The sequence below is a fragment of the Lepidothrix coronata genome, unplaced genomic scaffold (genome assembly GCF_001604755.1).
Source record: "Lepidothrix coronata isolate B3197 unplaced genomic scaffold, Lepidothrix_coronata-1.0 Scaffold2, whole genome shotgun sequence".
Taxonomy (NCBI): Eukaryota; Metazoa; Chordata; class Aves; order Passeriformes; family Pipridae; genus Lepidothrix; species Lepidothrix coronata.
This window is the reverse complement of record NW_016690182.1, coordinates 6,337,170-6,364,874: the sequence shown is the minus strand read 5'-3', so window position 1 is coordinate 6,364,874 and position 27,705 is coordinate 6,337,170. Positions and strand designations below refer to the sequence as shown.

General features: G+C 40.6%; 2 protein-coding genes and 1 long non-coding RNA gene across 7 annotated transcripts in view; 2 read left to right on the top strand and 1 right to left on the bottom strand.

Moving 5' to 3' along the window:
• LOC108497684 (protein FAM122A) overlaps positions 1 to 13,796 on the bottom strand; it is a 16,664-nt gene extending 2,868 nt beyond the window's left edge. The window contains exons 1-9 of one of the 4 annotated variants that reach the window (XM_017815563.1): positions 13,523 to 13,796; positions 10,128 to 10,206; positions 5,398 to 5,454; positions 3,289 to 3,332; positions 3,155 to 3,209; positions 2,628 to 2,720; positions 2,059 to 2,147; positions 1,318 to 1,379; positions 469 to 565 (exon numbers count right to left, since the gene is read on the bottom strand). In XM_017815563.1, coding sequence (XP_017671052.1) covers positions 469 to 565; positions 1,318 to 1,379; positions 2,059 to 2,147; positions 2,628 to 2,720; positions 3,155 to 3,209; positions 3,289 to 3,332; positions 5,398 to 5,454; positions 10,128 to 10,206; positions 13,523 to 13,674 — 728 coding nt within the window. In that variant the 5' untranslated portion in view covers positions 13,675 to 13,796. Of the gene's footprint in view, positions 1 to 468; positions 566 to 1,317; positions 1,383 to 2,058; positions 2,148 to 2,627; positions 2,721 to 3,154; positions 3,210 to 3,288; positions 3,333 to 5,397; positions 5,455 to 10,127; positions 10,207 to 12,796; positions 12,974 to 13,000; positions 13,285 to 13,522 lie in introns of those variants that run through there. The other 3 variants (XM_017815553.1, XM_017815583.1, XM_017815572.1) reach the window with 3 other exon arrangements.
• On the top strand, positions 12,696 to 27,705 carry LOC108497723. The gene is made up of 3 exons (XR_001874946.1): positions 12,696 to 12,707; positions 15,276 to 15,277; positions 26,395 to 27,705. It is a non-coding gene; the product is annotated as an uncharacterized LOC108497723 (long non-coding RNA).
• Positions 16,685 to 27,705, top strand: LOC108497696 (protein FAM122B-like). 2 transcript variants are annotated; one of them, XM_017815605.1, is made up of 10 exons: positions 16,685 to 17,111; positions 17,422 to 17,500; positions 18,806 to 18,862; positions 19,234 to 19,277; positions 19,358 to 19,412; positions 19,639 to 19,740; positions 20,954 to 21,042; positions 21,585 to 21,646; positions 24,009 to 24,105; positions 25,158 to 27,705. In XM_017815605.1, exons 1-10 carry the CDS (start codon positions 16,996 to 16,998, stop codon positions 25,306 to 25,308), a joined length of 852 nt encoding a protein of 283 aa, XP_017671094.1. In that variant the 5' UTR covers positions 16,685 to 16,995; the 3' UTR covers positions 25,309 to 27,705. The 2 variants fall into 2 exon arrangements, with proteins under 2 accessions (XP_017671094.1, XP_017671085.1); XM_017815596.1 differs by having other exon boundaries at positions 21,582 to 21,646.

The following is a 27,705-nucleotide window of genomic DNA, read 5'->3' as shown; positions in this document are numbered from 1 at the left end:
ACCTCTTGACTAAAACACTAGATCAAAATCCCTTGCTATTTCGAGTCATTACGATTTCTAACAAAGTACTTTTTATCTCCTCCCAGCAGGGAGGGTCAGACAGACTCATGTTCCTCTGTGACTAAGAGCAAGGGAAAAAAAACAAAACCCCATCCACCCAAAAGCATCAGCATTCACATTTGATTGCAGCTTGAAGCTGGACTACAAAATCTGCCAGCCATGAGGTGTCTTTTCCTAAACATGGTCAACTCCCACATAGGGGAAGCATGTTATCAGTCAGGCCTAGACACTGTAAAATTATAGTGAATATTGCTGCCTGTTTATTGTGATAATTTCAGTGCTGTAAAGTTATGAGATGTCTGTACTAAAAACAAACAAACAAAACCAATTTCAAGTATAATCATTGCTAGAAGAGAAAAAGACTGGTATGCTGCTGCTGAAAGGGACAATGAATAACACAGTGTTTACCATCCCCCAAGGTCTGCCTGATGTGCAGCTTCAGGGGTAAGCATGTTGGTGGATCCTTGGAATAATCTTTTGGGATGATCTTCCATCTCTGTCACACCTTTGGGAAGAGATAAGGAATGATAAAAATTACTACTCATTCAAACTAAAATCTGCTTTCAATGTACTTCTACAGAGCAAACAGAATACAGGTTCAAACTTATTACAATAGATTCCTTTATATTTAAACCATAGAATTTAGATGCTGAGACACTGCCTATTTCTTCAAAACATTTTAGTCCCAGCTTCAGTATTTAGTGAGTTGTTAGCTGGGGTTTAGATATCAGACATTTATTCTTCAGTAGTGAAGAATAATCTTTTTGTTTCAGTTTATCCAGCTATCAGTTCACTGACCAGCTCCACCAGAGCAGAGAAGCTGAGAAGAATGAAAAAGAACAAGGTCCAGGATTATCAAAACACTTTTACATTGACTTTGATTTCCAAATACTCCAGAACGAGAAAGGAGAGATCTATGCTTAAACAGGCTATGACAGAACTCAGATAAAAGTATTTTAGAAGTTGTCTCAGAGTCAGAAATGTTCTGTAACGAAGGTGAAGCAGGAAGATGTAAAAACAGATGCAATAAAATAGCCAGAAGTTAAACTTCAAATAAAATGTGGGAAGATAGAGAAGCATTAGACCAGAACAACTATTAGCTTTATGGAATAAAGATGTTTTATCATCTGTAATACCTTCTATTCTAGTCACTTCTTGAAGTATCAGCCAATTGAACAGAATTGTGAAGAAAGCTATATGAATTATTATATAACTAACAAGTTGGCCTATTATAATAACCAAATCTAAATACTGTACCTTTTCTTTTTATTGATCCAAGAACACTTGGTCGAATGCAGTTAATTGGACTCTGGCTTCTCCTGCTAAAAGAAGGCATTTGATATACTGAGATCATTATTGAAAAAAGAAGTTTGAAAACATATGAGGAATCAAAAGATACTCAGAAAACAAACTACTAAGTGAAAAATACTAAGAAAATAGGCATTAAAACAGCTTATCCAGAGCAAGTTCTTTTTTTTCTCCCAGAAAAAAGACCAGGAAGCACAGACCTGAATAGCAAAAGTTTAATCACATTATTTCACAACTGGGGCAGCCTAAAACCTCACATGCAGGCACTGACTACATCTCAGTTGACAGGCAGTGCTTTGCTGAACAGTTAAGGCCTACTAAAATTTAATTATAAGCCCACATCACTCAAAACAACATCCAATGCAACTAAAACCCAGAAGGAGTAACAAACCCTAAACGTGTGTTTGAGTTTTCTTCCCCCAAGAATTCAATTACTTAAGATGTATTGAGAGCACAATAGAAACTACACTGAGAAGACAGATGCCACAATGCAGCCCACTTGCCCAATGTTGTGACATGAGGATTTTGACAAATGTTTTACAGCACTGTAAAATCTAAAGTTTACGCCAGTATAAAAATTTGTATTTGTGCTCAGAAATCGATGATGAATATAACAAATTCTGGTATTTCAAACATCTACTGTGAACAAGTTATGCTGGTGTCTCATCATTGATATGATCTCGTACTTACCTTGAAAATCTCCTTGTTGGACTTGGGCTGGGACTTGGAGGCAATCCACTGCTACTGACCAGACTTTGCAAGGACGGTGAGAAACATTGCTGAGAGGAAAACAGGTCGTGTTATTTACTTATAAAGTCTGTGTCACTCCCCTGTGGTACCAAGTGATGCTGATGCAGAGAAATAAACAACCCAGTATCAATTTCAGCAACCAGTCACTGAGGCTGCTGATAGTGAGACACCACCTTCTGCTACTGAGGAAAAAAAATTTTAAAATTGGACAGATTCCATTTTCATGCATATTTATTTCACCATACTCTGGTTAAACAGACTTATTTATTTTTTGTTAACTACAGATTAATAGCCGAACGCTCCACAGAAATTCACATCCACAAGCTGTGCAGCTGCTAGTATGTGCTGGTATTTTCTGGTTTGGGGTTTCAGGGGGTTTTATTTACTCTCTAGTTTCTTGTTTGCAGCTGAGGTAGAAAGGAGCAGGTGGCTTAATCTTTTGCTACTAATTTGGCTGAATTTATTTAGCACTACTCAAGATAACACCATTACTAGCACATTTTGCTCACCTTCCCTATTCCTCTTGTAGGTGAAGGAGCTGGAGAAACTGGAACAAAGTCTACTTGCTTTGGTGATAGCGATTTTTCAAAATCATTGTCACTCTGTAAATATGTAAATAGTAAATAGTACATATAATTAATCTTATGAGCGGGTACCTTAACATAAAAAGGATTGACTGGTGTGAAATTCTAAAGTTATCCTCCATCATATCAATAATTTTTAGGTAGCCATTTATGAGCTTATGCTTAACAATAAAAAAGCCTTAAATATTACATGGTATCAGAACATGGAAGAAAATTTGACCAGGCAGACATCCATGCAATTTCCTTCTGATATACCAGCCCAAGGAACCCACATGTGCCTTGAACAACTGATAATTCTATGCCTTGTTAGTGTGAAAAATTGCTGATCAAAAGCAGTGCTGTGCTAACACCTTAATTGTAGGTCAAACTATCAAAGAAAATGTTGACATGAGAGAATCTCTAGTGTCCTGATACTGATGATAGAAACACAAATTAAAGCATGAATGCATTACCAGGCTCAAGCTCTCCTCCCATGAGTGGCTCATCTGCATTGCTACTTGCACTTCTCTATAAAGAAGAAAAGAAATGTATTGTCCCGGGCCCACAGACAGCTGAGGTAACTGTTCTAGTTTGCCTTAGTGCTCACCTTTCACGAACTGTTTCTCTGTTCAGCAGATTCATCCCTTCTTCCTAAAAGATCAGCAGATGAAAAAATAAGATCAAAAAAAGCCCTTTGCTGCTGCAGATCAGAAAAGCTGTGGTTTCGTTTCACTTTGTCATGCGGAAAATTTAATTCAACTCCCTTAAGCAACAATAACTTAACGTTCTCACTACAAGAAAAGGAGTGAAGAGAGGATGAGAAAGATGTAGCAAGAGAGATCATCACATACAAAGTGCTTAGGTGAGCTCGTTGTTTCCCAAGCAGCTTTATTTTCATTACTACCCAAGAGCTAGTTACGAAACTGAATAATAATAGTATGAACCAAAAATTCTGCACATGCTAGAGCCTCTCTATGCAGTCTTGCATAATGTCATTTCACAAAGTGGACACTGGTACAGATAATCCTCAAAAGCATGGCTGGATTCTTACCTTATTCTATGGATTAGTGACTAACTAGACACTTGTCAGCATCTCATTTGCAATACACTGCATTGGACACAATGAATTTGGGATTTAGTGAGGGTTTTTTTCTAAAAAAAAAGAAAAACCTCCATAAAATATTATTAAAATGGCTCAAATATGTAAAATTAAACTAAACATTAACACCAAATTCAAACTTGACTCAATCTCCTCTTAGGTAGAACAGCCTTCCTTAAAATTAACTGAATGCCACCCAGTCTGTTGAGTGAATGAGTAGATTCTCTAATTCAGTCCAGTTTAAGAGTAAAGGTTCAACTAAACGTCTTCACAATCTTCATCATAAGAAGGAAGAGTCTGAGGTAATTCACCTGTCTGGTAATTTGCTCAGATTTGAAAGAGATCAGAAGTAAATCACAAGGTTCTCACTAAGTACACAGGACATGGAATTAATTCCAATTTGTGAATTTAACGATCAAACACACATTAAGAAATTACACTGTTTGCTTTAACAAATAGGAATGCCAAAGTATTTTCAAAAAAACTGAATTATCAAACTTTACTTCAAGTAATACAGCAGAGCTACAGCAGTTCATTCCTTTGCTCTCAGCATTTCTCATTATATCTCCCTGCTCATTGCAAAGGGGGTTGGACCAGATGACCTTTAAAGGTCCTTTCCAACCCAAACTAATTTATGATTCTATGATATTTACATATTAATCCTAAACTTTTTTATATTGATAAAAACAGCTCTACAACTGACCCAAGTGCTTCAGAGTCTCTTTAAGCCTGTAAATTATTTACATAATGAAAGCAAGCAGTTATTTTCTTCAGGTTTACTGTGCAAGTACCTTAAATATCTGAGGTGGGAAACAGAAGTGCTTTCCACTACCTCAGACAGCATACCCTAAAAATGCTGTCTGAAGCATTAAATCATTTTCTTAACTTTTCACCCTGTAAAAATCAAGCCTATCCATTGAAAACTAGCAAGCTAAGAAAAAAAAAATCAAAAAAAAAATCAAACATCTTCAAGCCATTTTTATAAACATTCTACTGTCAAAAAGTGGAGATATAAAATGAAGGAGCCACAAGAGCTTGAGCTTGTTGATTTTAAAGCTGGAGTCTTCAGACTGCGGTTGCTGGCTGGGAGCAGAGCTATTTGAGCCTGCTCAGATATTCCCTACACCACCCCCTCCCTACGTGTTTGCTCTGGTGCCCTTCCCCCTCCGTTCATGCTGTGACAGCACAAGCACAGGGATCTGGATAAGAAAATTATACAGATGAAAAATAGCCCAGTAAGAAGAGCACAAACTATTTTTTAGCCAGAGTGCTTCCTTATCCTGCTCGTTTTCTGGCTGCACAAAAGTCTTGAGCCAACACAAGTTAAGGAACACTTTGTTATTGGCCCTGAATATTTATGCTGGTACTGCTGCCAAAAACTTGGTGAAACTTTACCCTAAGAGCTTACATTAAAGTAAAATGTCCATTTTAAGATTCCTCTCTCTGCTCAAATCCTCTTCTCGCTGTAAGATGCATTCTGCTTCGTGAAACTTGGAGCAGGGTAGGCCGTTTGAAAATAAAATCTACAGCCATTTGAAGAACATTACACATCAACTGCAAAAAACACAACCACCTATAAAAACCTTAAATTTAAAAAAGATCAGGCTCTGTGGTTACCTGTTTGATTTGATGCAGGCGGCTGCTGGGAATACGGATAGGAGACGATGGCACAAACTGCAAAACAAAGTCACAGACAGCTGAGAGTACAGCAGAAGGGAGGGAAAGGCGCAGCAGGAACATCAGGAATCACTCTCTAGGGCTACCCCAAACTACAAAAAAGTAATTAAAAAAATCACTTATAACATTCTTAGTATATATAAACTACGTTATTTACTTGCAAGAACATGTTAATATGTATCTCCACATTGTGCAGCTTGGTATGCTCACAGATGCTAATTAGTATCAGCCTGGCTTCCAATCCATTTCCAGGCAACTAGAACTGACAGCCTTCTCTGCAGAATGGGGCTGCTTTTCACTAACACCCTGCCACTCTTAGTATATATGTTGGCATAAATATTTTCCTTTATGTGATTCAGAATATTTATTTTCATTTAAGTGAGCCAGAAAGCTCCCCAACAGATCCTTTAAAAATACAAAGCCGAAACAACACATTGTACAAAAAGGTTCCTGGATTGTTGTCCGCCTATAAATGAGTACTTTGACAGGTGAAAAAAATCAGCTATGAGAAGGCTAACAAAGAGTTAAACACTTTCTTTATGGTTTCTCAAGAGCTTCACCAATTTGGGTGAAATCAGAGAAGACGCCACTAAAAATGGTCCTCTGTTAATGTTGACAGTTTTGCATCAAGATCCCACTGGAACACTATGATTTAAAACTGAACACTCAAAACCGAATAATTTAAAGTGATTATTTTCTCAAAATTTAATTTTCTTTCATATATTTCCCATCCCTCAAACTGTCAACCTTCAGTTGATTTTTGTCATAGCCATTCAGGGAACAAAAATTCTAAGCTAAAGCTGTGAATAGAGGTTTAACTTCTCTGTAAGATGAAAATCCTTCCAAAAAATAAGGTGTCTTTTCAAAAATGGGCATGTTCAGAAGGAAAGGTTTGCATTATTATGAGTGTTTATACACTTTATTCAGTAAAAGGCTTCAGCCCTTTCACAAAACATTACTAGAGCTCTTCATCATGCTAAAGCTGGAGAACCAACAAACATTCAGTTAACTGTTACTGCACCATCTTCTAATCAGTGCCACAGAGAATACAAAGATTTTGCTTCTGACACAGTCATGGTAAGTTATCACAAACAATTAATGCTTCATATATCCAGAATCTTCCTTCTAAAAAAACAAGATATCAAGACATCACACCCTTCTTTTCTCAAAAAAATTCAGCCTATCAGACTCACACAGGGGATGTCTAATGTTTGTCCTAGAATTTAGTCATCATAATATATATAGTACTAAAGTCTAACAGCTATAATATCCTGACTGGCTACTTTTTAAGTCCAGTTTAGGTCAGCTTTGCTATTATACTGGGCTCCCAAAATTCCTCTACACCTAATAAAAATTCTTCCAAGCTGCACTAGCCAATGTAGACCTTGAGTTGACCTTGATTCTCACACAGAGAGAAGGATTTGGACAATAGTGCATTCCTGCCTATTCACTCTGTCATTCCACAGTAGAAATGCATTTGTTCCACTCATTATATTCTAATTTTATGACTGTGATCCACATAGTTTAAGGTTTGACATTAACAGAATATGTACAAAACCTGTGGCTTGCGGTGTAAAATGAAAATTATAAAAAGGCAGTTAAGTGTTCCTCTGCAGGGTCTAATGCACTGACTTAACTCTGAGGATCCCACACCTTGTTTCCAACAAGTCATCATCCTCGCTTTTTTAACATTTAAAACTCACTTCTGGTCTGTTTGTATCCTTTGATTTCATTATTGTGAAAAGAAACCGCAGTCACTTTTAAAGGATATCTGCTAAGCAGATGGAACTGTTAAAATCATGTTACTCAAATCCCCAATGCTTTAAGAGAGCACAAAGTTAATAAAAACATTACAAACTATTAGACTACTACAGGGGAAGAGAAACACCTTCCCCCCTTCTCCAGTGTGTCAGATGCTGTTTTCCACTGCAGGTAAAGTTTCAGAAGTGCCAGTCTGGAGGCACCACGGGCAAAGTGAGCAGCGACTGCCCTGGCCCCTCTGCCCTGCCCTGCACTGCCCTCTGCCTCCTGCCAGCACAGCCACTTGTGGGGCCACACTGAACCCCAGCAAGGAACTCACAGAGAGTTTAGAAAAACAACAAAAATTAGAAACAAATTTAAAAAACAGCTTTTGCTGAAACAGCACCTAAACATCTAACAACGGACAAAACAACCACTTTGCTTAAACAGCAAAACAAAACCCCCAACCGCACAAAACAAAAAGAACACCAAAACATTTACTCCCCAGTGCCACCGATATCTCCTGGAAGGAAATAAACAACAGATACTGAGCCTAGTTGATCCTTCCTTGTAGTGTCAGAAAACTGCAGATCAAGCCTTAGCCCAAATGGCAGGGATGCCCCTTGCAGACATCATTATAAAACAGCTGGAGTCAGAGGCTTGGGGAAGCTACTCAAAAAATAGATTTTAGAACTCATTGAGCAACTGGGATGGCCATGACAGCCCTGAAGATGCAGTTGATGGAGTATGACCTCCAGTTTTCAGAGATTTTAGCAACTCCCACTGCTCCTATGACAGTGAACACAGAGTAGATAAGTACTAATCAACTTTCTTCCACAAAGTTTACAAAACATAAAACTTTATCTGCACTTATAATACTAAATTAACACATTTTCAGTCACTTACTGAATCTTTTAACCCTCTTTATTAGAGCCTACACTGCAACGAAACTTGGGTTAGTTTTCTTAAATACAAAAAAAGTGGGTTTTGAAGTACCTTTATCACTTACTTAACGTAAAATTTAATTTACCAAATTAGATGTGATCTAACTCCTTAGAATATCTCTAACATCATAAAACTACATGTACTTCCTTGCTACAGCAGGAATACCAGGGGAGGTTGCTTAGGGTCCTTAGTGCTGAAAGTTTAATTATTTTCACAAAGTCATTTATCTGTGGATGATCCTGGTTTAAGATCACATAAGGATGAGAATCCCAAGGCTCATTTCCAATTCCATCCTCCTTGCAATCTTCAACAAAACCACAAACCAGACCATAACTCCATGGAATATCTCAAAGCAGACAAGGCACTGATCTAGCAGTCAATGGGGCATAAGTAAAATTTCAACTGTATTTTGTCAGCACCTGGTCAGCTGGGAGTGAAGAAGAAAGTTAACTTTCAGGACACTTTTTAATGACAGGGGAAGGGTCAAGAACATCATCCCATGAAGGTGGGAACACTGGTTCGGTCCAGAAGACTGGAACATCTATTGGGGCAGCCAGAAGAGCCAGCCCATAAGTGAACTTGCTTCCCAGCAAGTTCTGGGCAATACCCAGAATTAATTAACATGAATTAATGAATTGGCATCCTTTTAGCCCAACAATTGAGTAAACACAATAAACTTAGTTTCTTTGTTTTTTCTCCTTCCCTCTGACCACAAGCATAAACAGATTTACCTTAAGTTGCCCCCCTAAAAATATGTATGAAGAGAGAGACCTGTTTAAGAAATCTTTACCATAATACTTTCCATCAGGTTTTATATCCCAGAAGGAGAAAGGCTTTTCCACCAATCTTCCTGGACTTGTACATAAGTATCCTGGTTCTGTTACACACGCAGACCTTTGCTGGAGTATTTGTCTGTCCTGATCTTAAAACAGAATTTCATCTAAGGGGTATCAGTCAACAAAATAGGAGAGTAGTATTCTTCAACCATTAACAAGGGGCTAAAGAGTCAGTTCTAATGCACCTTCAAAAGGTAACTAAGAAAACCAGGAAAATTGCTGTCAGCATTACAGGGACTCTGCTTCCCATATTTTAAATTGATACTACTCCTCTCCCACCCCAACAGAGCTTAATTTTTCCAAACTTTAATAACCAACTGAGAGCAGCTGGATGTTAGCCTGTGTCTACCTGTTTCTTAAAGCTGTCTTAGGGAAAAAGTTACATTTCTGGTTATACATGGAAGTCTGACCAAAAATCCCTTTCAGTGAGAGGAAATAACCACCCCATGTTCCCTAACCCTGCAAGGGTTAGCAAACCATGCTGTGATCATGTACAGGTGGTTCTAAATCAGGCAAAACTACACCCTTCTACCAAAACTCTGCATGACACTAAAACACAAAATACGCAACATTTTGTCTGGGTTTAAGCACCATGGTTTTAGATTAGTATTTTAAAAATTCAGATCTGAGGAGCTGTAACACCAGAAGTCTGACAAAAGCTGAAATCACAAATGAATGTCTCAGAGACACGGCATCATTCATTCTGGAAGTCTTGAGATTAATGTCCTGTCAGCCAGTTCCAACTTGTTATTGCAGTTGTGAATTAGAACAGTCTATTCTGTCATTTCTATATAAAAGACTATTTAAGATCAGAGCATCACTGCCCTTTTTTCCTTAAGCATCAGAAATCATTAACACAGATTACTGATCAACAGTACAGCTACATAATTAGTTTCCATTGCAAACTACCTTTCTTACTCTATCCTAGAGCATCTGCTTGCATTTTATAAGCAAAGTTACAATCACAATGACAAGTATGGTCTGTAAGTAACATTCTACTCTGGCTACGCCGTGTTAATGTCACAGTCCAGAGCCTTGTTTCTGGAAGCACGTGGTGTTAAGTTTCACAGACTACAATCTAATTTTGTTTACTGCTGTTTGCACACTTCTGCTTTGCACAGAGTGGGGTTGGTCTGACAGTTTTCTTACCGGGCTGTGCCGATTCATGACCGTGGTGCTGTTCCTGCGGGTTCGCAAGACGTTGGCCTGGAACACCTGTGAATTATCGCTGTGAAAAGAAACATTTGTCAAATGCAAAAGCCATTTCCTCCCTATCAAAGAGTACCTCTTAATATAAGCTCAGTTTCCAATGCTATGACAGCTGTCATGTCAAGACAAAGCACTCCAGAGACAGGTGTAAGAACTCTTATAGCTTGTTGGCAGAGAGTGTAAATCAAATTGTTCATCCTCCAGTTCCCAGCTACTTCAATTAATGATTTTAATTAATCATATTGAGTCTGCAGAACAACTGAAAAATTGTTTAGACTGCTCATTTCTGTGGGAATTTCTTATGTTTGGAATGGCTGCAGTTTGTACACTGCTTTGAATGTCATTCAACAGAACAAATGTATAAATGGCTTGTAACTGAAACCAGCTTCAATCCCATAGGTAAAATAGAATTTAAAAATACAGTATCGTGATACATCTTACCACTATGACATTTAATAAGTTCTAAACTTTTTTCCAGGAAAAGTTAAATTAAACATACAGTGAAATCAGTTTTTAAAGCCCCACAGCATTCACTGAAATAGTGTACAATTATTTATTTTATATAAAATGAGCTCCTTTCTCAAGGAAACTTTAGTTCTATTGATTCCTAAAGCAAATGTCACTGGTCATGTCATCACTAGTGTTATCAACAGCCAATGATCAGCACTTAATGAATGCAACTGCAGAAATTAAGTAACTTTTATGGTTGCTAGAATAAAAATTCTGAGCCACAATCCTACAAATCCCCATGCTCAAAAATCAGTGAGGAACTGCACAGATGAACAGATCCAAATGTAAGACTGTAAATATATCCAAATTACAAGAATTCACTGGGTTGTATCTTTTTGTTTCAGCTAATAACTTGGGGTGAAAAAAAGCCCCACACAAATATCATTTCTTAAAACTAACCTGATCAACAGTGACCTTGTTCTAAGGACTGATAATCATAATGCACTTTTAAGACACATCATTATCAGAATCCTCTGGTTTAAAACACACCAGTTAGACACATATGTTTTAGACAGATTTTATCTAGCTGTAAATAAAAAACAAACAAAGCTTATACTGTGAAATAAAAGCCAACCACAATTGGCATAAGCACTGTACTTTTTGCCAAGAAAAATGCATTGACTCTCCTTCTCTAAAGCATCAAGTACACAGGACCAGACATCATTTACAATTTTCCCAGAAGTTTCATTCAGCTCACACCCACGAGACATTATTTGTTACCATTTGACAGGAGGTGGAACTGGAAAAATTTAAGGGATCCATGACATGATGTTTAGAGATGAGATTTACTGACTGAGGCCAACAGCTACAAATTCTTTTCAGTGTAAGTGTACTGGTTGGCATGCAAACACAACACAAACAGCACATCCTGAGATCCAGAGCCTGAGTCAAGAAAACAGGTTGGAACGATTCTGCACCACATTTCCATAGGCTGAGTCCAATACTCAGTGCTAACTAGCAGAGAGGAAGAGAAAAAACCCTACAAATATCCTTACCTTTAATCTCCCTTGCAAAAACATCAGAGCTGGTCAGAACTCAGGCTTACCTTTCACAGAAAACTCCTACAGTTCCTATTAAAAATCAATTTTATTTGGCACAAAACCAAGACTTAAAAGTTCTGTGAAAGGTAACTTCCATGATTTAAAATATTCCGTTTAAAACTATTCTCTGGCTCTATGGCAACTCATCCTCCAAGTTCCTTACTAATTCTGTTAATGAAGAAGTTAAACAGGAGGCAGAGGAGAAAAAGAAAGCTGTGCAAGAGCAAGAGCTTTTGTTTCAGTTTACCCAACAAAGCCATTCTGGGAAAAAACTGAAGTTTCTTGCCAAGAGCTGCAATCTTGCAAAAACAATATTCTGATGGAAAATTCCAAACTAGCAGGCAAACCACTGCAACCACCTCAAATTAGTTCAATGGCATTTCAGTTTAATTTGTATGAACACCTAACATATAGTATATGCACAGTTTCAAGGCAGGAGCTCAGGCTTATCTTTCTAGCTGCCCAAACCCTGAAGTAAATAATTTGAGTTTTTTAAAAGTCACGGGTCTTACAGTTTGTAAGAAACAACTTACAAAAGGCTGAGATTATAAAAACATCTTGTCCCAGTTACACAATTAGTTTACCTGCTCAGAAACCTCCCTGAGGAGAACTGCCATACACAGCACTTCCATACTGCTTTGAAATGTAAAATGGGGGTTGTTTCATTATGATTATGCAAAAGAACCACAATTACGTTTACTTAACATTAAATCGTAATGGAATAGGCAAAAATTAGTATTTCCTCGGAACTGTCAGGCACAGTTAACCATTCTGGCACAAGAGATGTGAGATTTCTTCCTCACTTGATATCCAGTTCCTTACAGAAAACACGAAGAAAAAAAAAAAACAAACCACCAGGAAGTGCTTATCATGTAATATACCATGTTTTATGAAGTTTATTGCAGATATTCCCTCCCAAATTGCAGACACAGTATTAGCAGGAGCACATGGACCGCCTTACAGTCCGACGGTAGCCACACCATGTAGCAGATGGGGCATCTCCCAACTTCACAACAGCCCACAGGAGACAAGAAACAGCACTCTGAGTTACAAACTTACCCAAACAGAAACTGTACAGGAGACCCTCCCTAACTGAGAGCTTTTTTCCCCGGCCCTTGCCTGGAACTGCCGCTTTCTCTCCTGTCAGCTGAAGACCTGGCAAACACCCAACCCTCCCTGCAAACAGCACCTGCCACAGGCCGATGGCAATATCCAAGCACAGTTGCCCACACAACGCTTTGTCTTTCTCCCAGTAATACATACCGAAAAAATTAGCATCGTCCAGAAAAATTCCTGGACACCTGATACACTGTTTTACACTAAATGTAAAACTTAGGTCAGGGTCCCATGAAATGACCTTCCTCGCCGAAACTGCCTGGTTGCTCTGAAAGCATTTACTGTTGTATATCATACACAGGGCATTGATTTAATTTGTTCAGACTCGAGCCATTACAGAAATCACCGCGATTGTTATTCTATCCACAAGAACGGCCACAACCTCCACGCTGCGGACCAGCGTGCTGCTTCTCAGCTACACAACGCACAGCAGACCTGCACGAAAACAAAGCGGTTTAGTAAAGCCACAGCACGTCTCCCTAGACTTCCTCGCACCTCTCCACACTTGGATGCTTTGCCTAAACCCTTGGCCGCTCGGGACAGCGCTCAGGAACCCACTTTTCCCCAGGGCGCCGCGGAGCACCCCCGGAGCATCCCCGGGGCTGTGCCCGGCCGGGACGGGCGCGGAGCCCGTCCGGGCTCCTCCCCGGAGCCCCCCGGGGCCCTCACCTGAGCCCATGGATCAGCGGGGCGCTGTTCGACCTCCTCAGGCCGCCGCCGTCGCCCGGGCCCGCGGCGCTCCCCGGCGGCAGCTCCAGGTCCAGCTCCATCTTCTCCTGAGCCATCGCGGCGGCGGCTCCGGCTCCTCCCGCTCCGCCCATTCACCGCCGCGGCTCCTCAGGACGGAGCTGCCCCGGCCCTGCCGAGCCCGGGGACGCCGGGGCGGCCGCAGTGGCAAAGCCGCATCCCGGGGGTGCGGGGGCGGCCCCGTTCCCGTCCTGATCCCGATCCCGATTCCCGGCCCCCGGGCCGCTCTCCCCGCTCGGCCCCAGCGCGGGCGGGCCCGGCCGCAGGGCGCAGGCGCAGCGCTCCGGCCGCGCTCGGAGTCACAGCTATGAGGGGTTTTAAGGGTATAAAATGTGTCTCTCAGCGCTCTCTCGTAAGGGCTGCAGCGCTGACCTTTAAATGCATCAAATATCGTCTTTGAGTTCACACCGAGCCGTTGCCGCTCTCGGAAATAACAGAGCGGGTGGCTCTGTGCAGGCCCAGACAACTCTAGGAATGGAGAAGAAAAAAACCCAAACATTTTCAAAATACTTTTGATAGCTGATATGTCCTTAGTTTGTACCTAGAGGAGGTTGTGGTGATACAGTTCGGGAGATCAATGGTGCTCGCTGGTGCTGAGGATCTTAACGCTTGGAAAGAAGTGGGGAGTCCTTGTGCTTTGCCTTAATAGGGCAATTAATCATAGCTCATTTCATCCCACTCCCCTGCCATGGGAAGGGACACCTTCCACTAGACCTGGTTGCTCCAAGTCTCATCCAACCTGGCCTTGAACATTTCCAAAGATGGGACATCCACAGCTTCTCTGGGCAGCCTGTGCTGGGTCCTCACCACCCTCACAGGGAAGAACTTCTCCTAATATCTAATATAAACCTACTCTCTTTTAGTTTGAAGCCATTTTCCCCTTGTTCTGTCACTCCATGCTGTTGTAATGGTCTCTCTCTGTCTTTCCTTCAGGTTTCCTGCAGGTCCTGGAAGGCCGCAATTATGACACCCCAAAGCCTTCTCTTCTCCGGGCTGAACAATCCCAATCGTCTCAGCCTTTCCTCGTAGGGAGGACACTCCATCTCTTCATCTATTATATTCCAGGTGAGAGTTTCAGGCAGTCCTTAAGAACAGAAATAATCAGAGAAGAAAGATAGATTATAGAGAGAAAAAATACTTTTGTTCATGGGTCCTATGCTTACTAATTTATCTGAGGCTGATGGCTTTTTGTAACTGTGACTGTGTTTATTTCGCCCACAGGGATATTTTCCCTGACACTGTCAAATATCTCCTACATCATCACCCACACCTTCATGTTCACCAGTCTCTCTGTCACTTTATCCACCTATCTCATTCTCCCAGTCCCCATTTCCCCACTTTGAATCTCCATTCTTCACCGGTATCCTCCCAAGGCTCTGTTTAACGTGTTCTCTCCTTTGTTAATCCCTCTTGCCATGGTCATTTACGCTGTTTTTCTAACTCAACAACTTGTGATTTCCTCATTTCCATCCTTCTGTTCCATAGCACAACTCTCTTGCAGACACCTCCCCTTTTCTCTGCCTCGTTACTCTCCTCAGCCATTTGAGGGTCACCTTGGCAGTTCCCACTTTTTCTTGTATACGTGTTTCCACTGAGATTCTCTTGGCTATAGTAAACCCTGGTTGGACAGTAGGATGATGAGACTGGCACTGGAAAATGTGAGCACATGGAGCAGATGTTATTTAGCTCTCAGACACATTTTGGATATTACTGACCTTTTCCTTAACATTGTCTTGGTACATGGCATTTGAAGCTGTTTACTGTCCTTAGTGGCAAAGATATAAAATAATAACTCCACAGTAACAATAAATAGCAAAATCCACAGTAGTGGATGTAGTCAGATTCTGCAGGTGGCTTTTCTATTAACAGAACCACCATTGGTGTGAGTAGATTTTCATTCAGGGCTAGATGTTTTGCTAGATACTGTCACCTGAATTGCCGTTTAGGCAATTCCAGCCATGGAAAGTGAAGGTATGGAAGCTCTTCCAAGCTCTGAAATGTTTGTGCTGAAGCACTAGACAATGAGAATGGTGCCGGTTCTGTATTAAAAGTGTGGCTGAAAAATCCTGTAAGTATTTAAAGGTAATCTTGTGGGTCCTTTAACTCATATCAGGTATATAGGCACAAAGTTTTTCATTAATAGTATCAGTTCAGTGAAAGAAATGTGGGCATCCATGAAAACAGTTGATGAAACACATACAGAGTCTCTGAAGGTAGAAAAAGGGAATACACACAGATCAGTCTTGATTAACTAAAAATGCAAGGAGGTACCATAACAAATAGCTACAGGAACAAGAGTTCTACTGGGTTATCTAGGAGCACCTACCTTCAACCATTTAGAAGTAAGATAACAATTTGTATAGCCATATTCCCACTTAAGGAAGTTGAAGTGATGAAAAATCCTAACTTTTCTGTCTTAACTGTTTCTGTACCTAGCACTCTGGAAAAAGAATGATTTCCCAGGAGAAAATGAAGAGACATGTAAGAGACAAATGTGTACGTTGCAATTGTTATTGTAGAAAAATATTATAAAATAAAGATCAGTAAGCACAAACTTTGATGTTTTGGTCATTCAGAATCAAATTGCCAGGGTCAGTCGCAAACTTGAATAGAGCCAAGAACTAGAATCACATATCTTACAATGAATTTTATGCCAGATGCTCACACGCTCATTGTGCATCAAAGCCGCAGTATGTGCTTCAGCGGCAAAGGAAGTCTAGGGAGAACATTGGGAAAGACTGTGTGATTTAAGCCCTGAAGAGGGTCGCAAAGTCTTTTCTCTGCTAAGGAGAGAAAAGCCTCCCGGAACAGGCTCGGCTAGAACGTGGCCGCAGCGGGACTCGAACCACGGTCCCCCATCAGCCCGGGCCAGGCCCCGCCCCAGGGGCGGTGCGCGCGTCCTAGCGACCGTTGCGCCGTTTCAAACACACGCACGCACGGCCCGGCGGCCAATCAGCGCGCGCGCCGCCCGCGGGGGCCGCCGGGAGCCCGCCCGCCACCGGGGCGCGGAGCCACCGCGCGTGCGCCGCGCGAGGCCGGGCGGCCCCTGCCCGCTCCGCTCTTGCCCGCGCACGCGCATTGCGCGGTGGTGGGTGCGGAGCGCGATCGGTACCGAGGGAGGCTCCGGGAGCGCCCCCAGAGCCGTCCGCGCCGGCACCGCCACCGGCCGCTGCTGCTGCTGCTGCAGGAGCAATCGGCCGCCCCCGGGTCGCCCCCGGGATGCGGCGCTGCTGCGGCCGCCCCCCCCGCCGGGCCCGGCGCGCCCCCGGGCTGAGCCCGCGGCGCCGCCCGCGGGGCCTGTAGGGCCGGGGCAGCGGCGGCCGGAGGAGCCGCGGCGGCCGCCCGCGGTGAATGGGCGCCGCGGCGGGGCGGGAGGAGACGGAGCCGCCGCCGCGATGGCTCAGGAGAAGATGGAGCTGGACCTGGAACTGCCGCCCGGGAGCGCCGCGGGCCCGGGCGACGGCGGCGGCCTGAGGAGGTCGAACAGCGCCCCGCTGATCCATGGGCTCAGGTGAGGGCCCCGGGGGGCTCTGGGGAGGAGCCCGGACGGGCTGAGCGAGCCCCAGGCCTCGCTGCGGGCCTTCGGCAGGCCTGGCGCTCCCCGAGCGGCCTCCGGGTCGTGCCCCCTGTTCCTCGGACACACTGTGGCCCCCTGTCCCCCCCTGGCTCGGTGAAGATGCTCCTCCGGTAGCAGCGGTGCTCTTCTTCAAAGAAAAGCTTGTTTTCAGGCCGCAGTGCGTGTCACGGCGCAGCGGAGCTCTAAGCAAAGCGCACCTCGAGAGAGTTTTGTTCACCAAACTTTTGTTTTTTCCCCCCTGCAGTGACAACTCGCAGGTGTTCCAGCCTTACGTGTTGCGGACTCGCAGGAACAGCACAACAGTTATGAGCCGTCATGGAATGGTGAGGAATCTTAAGCATGTCACGCTTGCACACAACAAGGAGTAGTTGGAGTAGAGAAATGAAGTTGAACTTGATCATTTGCACTGTGCATCCCAACGAGCTTCCAGGCTGCAGAATAAGCATTTTTTCACCTGTAACTGCAACTGCAATGAAATAATAACTGGTGTGTTAACTGTGTCCACCCAGGAAGACAACAATAGCTGAAGCTACATGTGATTCCCAGTATTAAGTACAGTCTTTAGGTTAGTTTAGACCTGACTGTGGGTTAGAAGAGAAAACTGTTTTCACAGTTAAAAGTCTTGAAAGGGTGTTTTAATTTGTTGTGAAAATGGAAGGAAGAGTCACAGTTTTTTGCTGATCTGCTTGTTTGACATAGTGCTCTTTTTTTTTTTTTTTTGCAAAGGCTGAGCACTAGACATCAGAAAATCATTTAAAGAAGAGTAATTTATTTGTTGCTCTCTGTTGTAAGTCTGGTAGTGTACAGAGCTGTTTAATATTTCAAAGATGTTGCTTTTTTTTTCACCTTTTCCTTCTCAACTCAGTGATCTGTATGTGCTTTTCACTGAAATTTTTCTGTCTCATCTAAGGGTAATGAAGATTAAGTATTGCTTTTCTCAAAACCTGTAGAACTTAAAGTCCCCAAATAAGTTTTTTCTATGCCTTCTGTTCAGAAAAGGTGAGATGGGATTCAAAATCTTCTACTGTGAGATTTCTTTAAAATAAGAATCCAGAATTTTGGAGCTCAGACTGGTAGATGTGGCAGTGGACACATGGATGTCCAGAGTGGGAACTGTTGGCCCATTTGTATGTGATGGAGTCAGAGTTCCAGAGAAATTAGATGCATAAAATGGCAGAAGCAAAGCTTTAGGGAGTGTTGTTCAAGACTGAGCTGAAACACTGAGGTTTCTCTTTTATAGCAGAGAGCTGGGTGAGAAAGGTTCTACAGGGGTTTGTCATCTTACTCTGGGCAGTGAGGAATTGTGTAAAGATCATAGTTTCATTTGTAGTATCTCACTTGTTTGAGTGGCATCTGTAGCTATTTGTGTACTTGGGATGTTGAGCAGTATCTGCCTGCAAGTCAGTTCTGTGCTGCTTGTTGAGCGATACAAGGAATTTGTAAGTGGTAAAACAAGTCTTTTCTCTTGAAGGTCAGTGTTTGCTTTTTGCAACATTGTTTGAGTCATCCACAGGTAGTTGTACAACTCATTTTTAACTCACTAAGACTGTAGTTAATGGTAAATACTATATATGCAAGCAGTTGAAGTGTGATTTAATCGTTGTGGCTGTCACTTTTTCTTTTTCCAGTTCTTGTCATCATCTCCTATTCGTATTCCTAGCAGCCGACTTCATCAGATCAGAAGGGTAAGTTTTTATCTGTGTATTTAGTAACAGAATGAAAAGTACTATATAATATTGAAGTACTTATATAGTGGGAGTTTCTTTCCTATCGAGTTTGTCAAGTACTAAAGAAAACTGTGTATTTTTCAAGACTTCATTTCAACAAGGGAAGTGTCCTTGCAAGGCTTATTGTTACGTTTAAGCTGCCTTGCATTTTTGAAGTGTTTCATTTAAGAGAAGCAGTGAGCTGGACTGGTGGCAGTCTTGTCTTTTTATGGTGGTTCTACTGTTCATATTTCAATTGTGATGGTAAATCACTGAATCACAAGTGTTATTTCAAGTGCCTGTGATGAATCAAATGTTATGGGGAAACTTAGGACATTTATTTCCTGCAGGAGGAAGGAGTGGATTTAATGAACAGAGAAGCAGCACATGAAAGGTGAGTGTTATTGAAAGAACGTGATAAAATAGCCAGAGTTATCCTTTTTGTAGCTACTGATGGGGTTTTTTGTATTCTAGGGAAGTGCAAACAGCAATGCAGATAAGCCAGTCATGGGAGGAAAGCTTGAGCCTGGTAATCTTTTTATAGATGTTTCCTATTTAATTCTACTTTCACACTTAACTGATGAATTTAAGGGAAAGAGAGGAATTAACTGTGAAAATAACTTAAGAAGAATTTAAGCTCACCTGCTTTAGCTATTTTGTGCATTTGACCCAATGACTTTCCATTACAAGGTTGTGCCTTGGATTTCAAGGTGATATCCTGTGCTGGTGTTAAATCTGAAACCTTGTGTTCACAGAGCGACAATGACTTGGACAAGTCTGAGAAATCTTTTTCCCCAAAGAGAATAGACTTCATTCCAGTTTCACCTGCACCTTCACCTACAAGAGGAATAGGGAAGGTAGGACGAGTGAAATAACCAAACTGAAACAATATTTCAGAACTCCAGACCAAGCTGAACTGTGAAGATGTGTAACTTCACAAATTGTTTCATGGTTTAAAAAAACCCAAACAAACAACACAACCAAGTAAGCACCAAAAACCCCAAACCTACATTTTATTGGGTTCTAAGAATCAGATGGTGACCCATCTTGGACCTTGCAGAGTTTAGTCAGGGAAAGTGGATGTTTTCAGTTACTACTGTTTGTGCAGTGTTTGGATGGGTTGGAGTTCTAGGGGAGCTGGAAGAGGTCATGAAAGTAATCATGGACATGATCTTCAGCTGCAGAAGTGGGGGGATTTTGGGGAAGAAGTACCAAAATTGAAATGTGTCATCATGTACAGTAAGAGTAGGTGAAGACTGCAAATCTGTGTGGTGGTAGGGATGAAAATGTGTCCCTCAGTTATGGAAAGGAAGGCACAAACACACTGTGAAGGAGGACTTGGGTGTGCTGAACTTGCACCAAAAACTGATGGCAGATGCTGGAGAAAGAGGTAGCACAGAGAAACTGGTATTTATGTTTGAAGATGACCTTATTTTCACTCCCTTTTGTGGTTCTGCTTTTGTACTGCAGTATTTTCCTGCAGGCCCCTACCAGTGTTGCTGCACGGAGCAGCCACATACTCGTGGTGGGTAAACGTGTTCCTGGGATAATGCTGGTGCTGGCAGCTGGTCCTGTGCCTTTGGAATCAGCTGTAAAGTAGTAGTAGATAACTTGACAGAAGGATTTTTGTGTCGAGCTGCGAGCAGTTGTAGGCTAAACTCAAATTAGCTGCAGAACCACAGAGCTAAATATCCTGTTCTACTCTGGAATATTGTCAGTTAGCAGACCAGATGTACTTTGAGTAATTTGTACTTGTTTAACAAGCCCCTTGAAAGGGGTATAAGTCTTGACTACTGTACTGCTGCTTCTAAATGTGACAAAGAACAGAAACAACATCTATTTCAAGTTCACGTTTCTCGTGGGTTTCAGTTTTAGGTTAATCTGAGCAGAATTGCACAAACCGTTACGTTTTTGCAAGTTAAGTTTTAAATATTTCCAAGGTTGTGTTTGATCATCTCTGCCTAATTCGGTTGGTAGCTTTTCTTTGAGTGGGGCTTGGAGGGTGGGGTGGAACATCTGAGTGTTTTGAAAGAAATTCTCAGGTGTGTTAATGTGCCTTTTTTCCTGCAGCAATGTTTTTCACCATCATTGCAAATGTTTGTGAGCAGTAATGGGTTACCTCCAAGTCCTATTCCCAGTCCAACAAGGCGATTCTGCAAGTAAGTGACATGTGCAAGTAACAGGTGTATGTTGGGCTAGAATTGGAATTTAAGCCAAAGATTAATTAAAGCTGATGTTAAGGCATTAGAAGAGACTATAGTTTTACAAGAGTGAAAGCACTGCCGTGTAAAAGTGCTCTGAAAGTTACCAGTGGTAACTTTATGTAGGTGCTCTTATAGAGCTTGTGTCAGCTTTAAGCTACACTTGGTAAATTGTGGGGAAGTACTTCAAATTAACTTCAATAACTTTGTCAGCAGATAGGTTTTATATAAATAATGCACATAATTTATAAATGGATAGAAATGAGAACGCGATGCACAAAGGGAAGGAGAAAACCCTGAAAAACTTACTGCAACTTTTTATGGCAGATAATCTGCTCTAAATAGGCAGCACTTATTTGTTATGTATGTATTTAGATGCCCTAAAAATTCCAAGTTGTGCAGGAATGGTTTTGAAGATTGCTTCATATGCTGTGGTTGTGTTGGTTTGATGTGACTTGGACCCTTTATCGACCTGACTTTCAGTGTGCTCTCTCTAGCAGGAGGAGTCAAAGTCCAATCAACTGTATCAGGCCTAGTGTTCTTGGCCCTATTAAAAGGAAAGGTACGTGTATTTACCTTATCAGATGTTTTAATATGGATGTAGTTTTGCAGCTGGACATTTTTATGTTTATGCAGTAACATTTTTATGTTACTTTGTAAATATAATGCACTTGTATCCACGGTGAACTGGAAAATGCACTTGTATCCACGGTGAACTGGAATTTGCTACTTATAACTTAAAAATACAATGTAAAGTAGCTAGTCTAAAACGCAGGAATGAAAACCTTTAAAAGCAGCTACTGCTTGAAAGAGGCAAAGTTTATTATGCATCAAATGAAACATTATGAATGTTTGTAAGCCCTGACATTCCTACAAGTACCACTGAACAGTGCACACCCTTCAGATCATCTTAGGAATGTTGCTTATCATGCAGGATCTTCTAAACTTAGTACTGAATGTTTGTTTTCACCCTGAAAGTTCAGAAGGTGAATGTTTGGAGAAGTGGAGTAGATCAGTGCCCTTTTCTCCTGAAGGGGTAAAACTGTTCTTTCCTGGAAGTATTCCATGTTAGGGATATTCAAATTACATCCCAGGGCAAGTCTCCGTAGCAGAACTGTAAGAGTGAGATATTTACAGGTGAGCCACTAGCTACGCTTAACCTTTTAACTTGGGCATTTTTAACTGAGCCAAAAGCATGTCCTTTTATTGTACAAGACTTATATTTAGCCTTTGAGAAAAGTTACTGTTTATTGTTTGGCTTTTTTTTTTTTTTTTTAGGGCTGCTTGTCCTGTCAGATTAAAGAATGTTGTCTAATTCATATTGACTTCACAGGAGAGAGAGACAAGTTTTCTCATAGATGCCAATTCTATCTTGGCTGTTATTTTCTGTGAATTTTAGAGGCATTTAAATGGAACAAAAGTTTATTAAGCTCAATGATCAATAAGGGATAGATATTCATAGCAATGCTTTACCCAGCTTGTAAAAGCAATGCAGGTAAAGACAGGCTTTCCTCACCCAATCCATGTGCTCCTGTGGAGCATCTTTTACAAAGTGGAGGTACGAGTTCACCTTTTTTTATTTGAAATATCAAGGAATTTTCAAAATGTTAACTTAATTTTAAAACATCTAACCCATTTAAATGGACTTTCTTTCTTTCCTAAACACGTTTTCCTGTTGTCTGAATCTTAGCAGTGGCTTTTTGGTTCATATTGTGCAGATGTGACGTGGTAACAAAGGGACACCATGATATGGGGGAGAAAGCAAGCCATGTGTTGAACATTTCATTGCTCTAGGGAGTTAATACTGGTAGACTGTGCAATGTGTTGTAGCAGTGCAGATTGGCCTTTGTGAAATTTCAAGGGGCAAAAGTGTTACCTAAGTTGGTGGTTTATTAATTTTTGTGTAAGACCAAGTATTTTATAAATGTTTTTTGCCCATTCTACATGCTGGAAGCTGCTACTCCTTACCTTCAAAAAAGGGAATGTATCCCTGTGGGCTAAAGGAAATAAGAAATCTGGAAGGGTTGTAAGTCTTTTAGCAGTATAATTTTGTTGCAGAATGTCTTAATAGATTCTGGTTTGCTGTAATGCTTAATCTCTCTCAGGTTTTCAGATTGACACTACAACTACTGCAGAGTGTAGGTGAAAAGACAGAAAAATCTATTACCATTTCATGGGTTTGCTGTCAAACTAAAAATGAAAATATACTGTAGCTGAGAGGGTTTTCTTTTTTTTTAAGCTTGTTATTTGCAAGTTCGTGATATTTTCAAATGTCTGTTGTATAGCAACTATTAATGAGGCAGGTCATTCTCAGGGCAGATTATACTCAACAGATTATATGAATTCTCCCCATCATATTTAATCTTTTAATGTCAGTAAATGGTTACAGGTACAAAGACAGTCTGGTCACTGATGAGTAAGTGGAAATGCTTCCACATGACAGATTTATTCTATTCAGCTTCCTGTAGAAGTGTACACATGCATCAGAGTTTGTTCTGCCACAGAGGGTGAAACTGAACCAAACTGGCACTATTATTTTCATAATCACTAAGAATTTTAATCTCCATATTTTGGTTTATGTCAGTTACCTCATCTCAGCTGTGTATTTAAAATTAAGTCACAGTAATTAATTTGCTTTAGCTTATTTTGTCAGCAGTACAAATAGCAAGTTTTATGTCTTTAAGATCGTTGTAGCCCCTCAGATACTGCTGAAGGATTAGTTAAATGAAGGATAGACTGGATGGTTAAACAGCAGCATCTAATTAATGTCTTACTCAAGTGCTTGGTTGGCTGAATTGGAGAATTCATGTCACAAATGCAACCTTGGAATATTGTGGGACAAACCTCTCTTTCACAGCAGACAAATACAAAAGCAATGTTCCAGAGTCTCAAATGAGTTTGATTGTTTGCACTGTTTTCCTTAGGTGAAATGGAAACTGAAAGTCAGCCAAAGAGACTTTTCCAAGGAACAACCAACATGCTTTCTCCAGATGTTACACATCTGACAGATCTCAGTTCATGGTAAAATATTTCATGTGCCCTCAAATGCCAAAACGGGGAATGTTCATTTATCATAAGCTCTCCTTTTTTTTTTTTTTTCTCCAGGAAAAAAGTGCTTTGTGTGTAGCTCGTGCATGCATATTACTGGGAACTGTTCCTGTGGGAGTGTAGTGTGACAATGGTCCTGCTCTTTGTATTAATTTTTTGAGCAGACTTTAGCCTAGATTTAGTACATCAAAACTTTTATACTGAATATAATTGTTACAAATCCCCGTTGATTCATCAGCAAAATTACTTTGCTTCATCATGTCAGTATGTTGTAGGTACTGGTCATACAATGTCTGTGGTACTTTCCTGAATACTTAGAAAATGTGTGTGAGTACTTAAGAGTTTTTGTCCCTACATTCATGATTCTGAGTTACTGTCATCTTTCTTTACTATGATCATAAAAAGCTAAGTTCTTTTTTTTGTGTGGAGTCAGGTGCTAAGTATTCAAAAATGTGAACTGTTTTACTGTAGTTTCAGTTTACCTACAGACTTGAAACTGCCTAGATTTTTTTTCACCTTGCTTCCCTCTAAATTGCAAAAGCATCAATTTATGTGCCTTCTGGGATCTTGTATCAGGACTTCAAAATCCAAACACAGGAATTCCTTACTTACAAAGGAAAAATAGGTCTCAGTCTTGCTTTGAGTAGTGCAATGTTAAAGAGCATACTGGTTAATTAATGGCATCTTTGCTGCAGTGCTGATTAATTTATTATTATTCCTTTCCTATAAGCTTTTAAGGTTTTAAGCTCATTAGTTTTCTCCTCTTTTCTATGTCTGATTAAAAACAGCTTTGTAATTTATTTTGCATGTTAAAAAAAAAATTAATTCTGCTCCTCATTCCCATGAGGAGCAGGAATGTGTATAACATGCTACAGAAAACAAGGAGTTTTCAGGGCTGCCAGTCTTGCAGTAAAGACTGAGTGGTAGTATAGGTCTCCTACATGTTCTCTCCAAGGGGAAAGCACGTTAACTTTGTGCAGTCTCATCATACCTGTGTACTAAATAACCTTCTTCTCTTTCCCCAGCCTGTCTTCAGATATTCTTGACGGGAGTAGCAGCAGTGTTGGCTCTTCCTCTGATTCCCTGACTAAAGGCAGCATAACCACCGAGTCTCCAGTCACGTGCTCCAACTCCTGCTCTTCCTTCATACTGATGGATGACTTCTCACCCAAGTGACTTACCAAGTCCTGAGTCAGTGTCTGGCTGTGCTGTCCCCTCACTGTACACTTGTACAGAGAAACGAACTGATCCTTGAACCATTAATATGAGGTTTATTAAAAGGAAAAAAATTGTTGTTACTGTAATCCTTGGCTACTTTCCAGTGATTTTTTTTTTTTTATTTATCCATTTAATGGACATTGTAGACCATATTAATGTCTGGTTTTGCGAATTTATTTTTTAAACAAGATGTCTGCTGATATTATACTAACTTTTGCTTTCAGGAACTTGCATACACTTTTTGATTCCAGGAATAGGTATCTACCTATTAGTGTTGCAATTTTTAGGAAAGTACTTCTATCATTATCATGGTCACTATGTCTAGGGAAATAACTTGGTTTGGAAGGATTTGAAAATACTAATTTATTCTCTGGCACTTCTACTATTGAGAAAAATTATTCTTGCCTTTTTTTTTTTTTTCAGTCACTAGCCTCAAATTCCTTTATGGAAGGGAGAAAAAATATTTTATTTTCTTAGTGCTGCTAGTCGTTTTTATTACAGAAGACCATATTGGGTGTGGAAATGTCTCTCTATTACATTAAAATAAAAACCCCACAACAAAATAACTAACAACTGTCACTTTTGCCATTGGTGAAGAAATAATACTACTCTACAAACATGATTAAATTAGCTGCATAGTTCTCTCCCCTGATCATTTATCCTACAGATTGTATGAAATAAGTTCAATATTCAGTAAGATTTGGCCAAGGAAAATTAATCCACGCCTCGACTGAAGACATACAGTGCAGATAACTAAGTTAATTAAACTACTGTGTAGGAGAACCATGTATGGCACCATCGATGTCTCCTGTGGCATTGAGGTCATAAGTATTTTTGTGCCTTAGGGGACATTGTTACAAAATTATGGAATGTAAACCAAGAGGGGTGGGTGGGGAAAGTCCTTTGTGTACAGCTTGTTTATAGAGTGCTTACCCTTATCCTGCCGTGGATGCTGCTTTCCTTAGTGTTCCTCCCCGAGGCGTGCGAGGTGCTGTGGGCAGGCCAGCTCTGGTGAGGGAGCAGCCCAGGGGACACCCCTTGCAGCTGCTCTGAACAGAGTTTGTCCCTTTGTTGGTCACGAGCAGGGCAAACAGCTCAGCCAACACTCAATCCCTAAGGAAAGACTTTGGATTGGATACGAGCTCTGCAAATTGCTTGGTGAAGGAGCTCTATTTGAGCTATGAGTAGTCTTGATACAGTACCTTGGTCAGTCTGAGGTAGGAATAGATATTTTACTTTTTAAAGACTATAACGGGGCAAAATAAATCCGTTTGTAATCTACTGTGTTATGCTATTTATTATTTATAACTCTGTAAAAAGTCTGTGGTGATGAATTATAGTATTTTTTTATGATTGAATAAGTTTTTTATGTTCGGTAATTGCTGGCTGGTTTGTATTTAATACGCAACATTGTCTGCCAGAATCATAAGCTTCCATTTTTGAATGTTTGTAACATAAATGCTTTTGTTACCTAAAAGTACAACTTGTGATCTTTCTGAAAGAAAATAGCACTGAATTTAAAGTAAGATTATGTGCTTTAGAAGTGAGCACAACCTCTGGCAATACTGTCTGCCTAGAAGGGGAGGGGAGAACCATAGTTTTTTCCGAAGAAGCTGTTGGGTATCCAGAAGACATGTACATACCAGATTATTTTTAAAAGTGTTTCCTTTAAATTGTAAGAAGTACTAGAATGGGCCAACAGTGGCACTATTATTTGTATTACCATTTTCACCTGTGGAGCATTAGTTCCCCACTTCAAATAAATGTGCATATTGTAAAATATTGTCCATTGGTGCCATTTTTAAATGAGCTCTACAAGTATTGAATGTTAATTTTATTTGTATATGCACAGTGCTATTTCTTGAATTTTTGATGTCTTAAATCGCTTAATTATTTTTTTATTCATGCCTGTGTCTTCTCTGCCTTCTTGATGCTGAAAGAAGGCTCCTTTTCCATTGCAAAATATTGATAAACAGTCCGTGATAAAATCCAAGCCGTTACCTGTGCCCCAGTTTCTTTATACCTTGCTTTTACTGCTACCGTGATTTAGAAATCTAAACAAGGGGTGGCAGGAGGGGGAAATCTACTGCATGCTTTCTTAAACCTGAGAAGAGCATAGCTATTGCTTATTTTTGGCTGATTTACCTGTACAATTGATGTATTCCGGATTTGTTTGTTAGTGGAGAGTCTTATCTGAGTGCTGGCCTCTGTAAACATTCGAATGTACGCTGCATAAAGCAAACGCACAAACAGTCACTCTTGTTACAGCAGTTTTTTGTAGTGTTCTGGCTGTTCTGCACTCTTGGAGTGTCTTATGAAAGACATTGCTCTTTTATAAAATATATACTTAATGCA

Excerpts from the sequence above, each read along its gene's own strand:
- LOC108497696 (XM_017815596.1), top strand. The coding sequence starts at position 16,996 with ATGGCTCAGGAGAAGATGGAGCTGGACCTGGAACTGCCGCCCGGGAGC. Across the intron at positions 18,863-19,233 it reads GACTTCATCAGATCAGAAGG|GAGGAAGGAGTGGATTTAAT; the intron begins GTAAGTTTTTAT and ends TATTTCCTGCAG. Across the intron at positions 21,647-24,008 it reads TGGCCCTATTAAAAGGAAAG|GTGAAATGGAAACTGAAAGT; the intron begins GTACGTGTATTT and ends TGTTTTCCTTAG.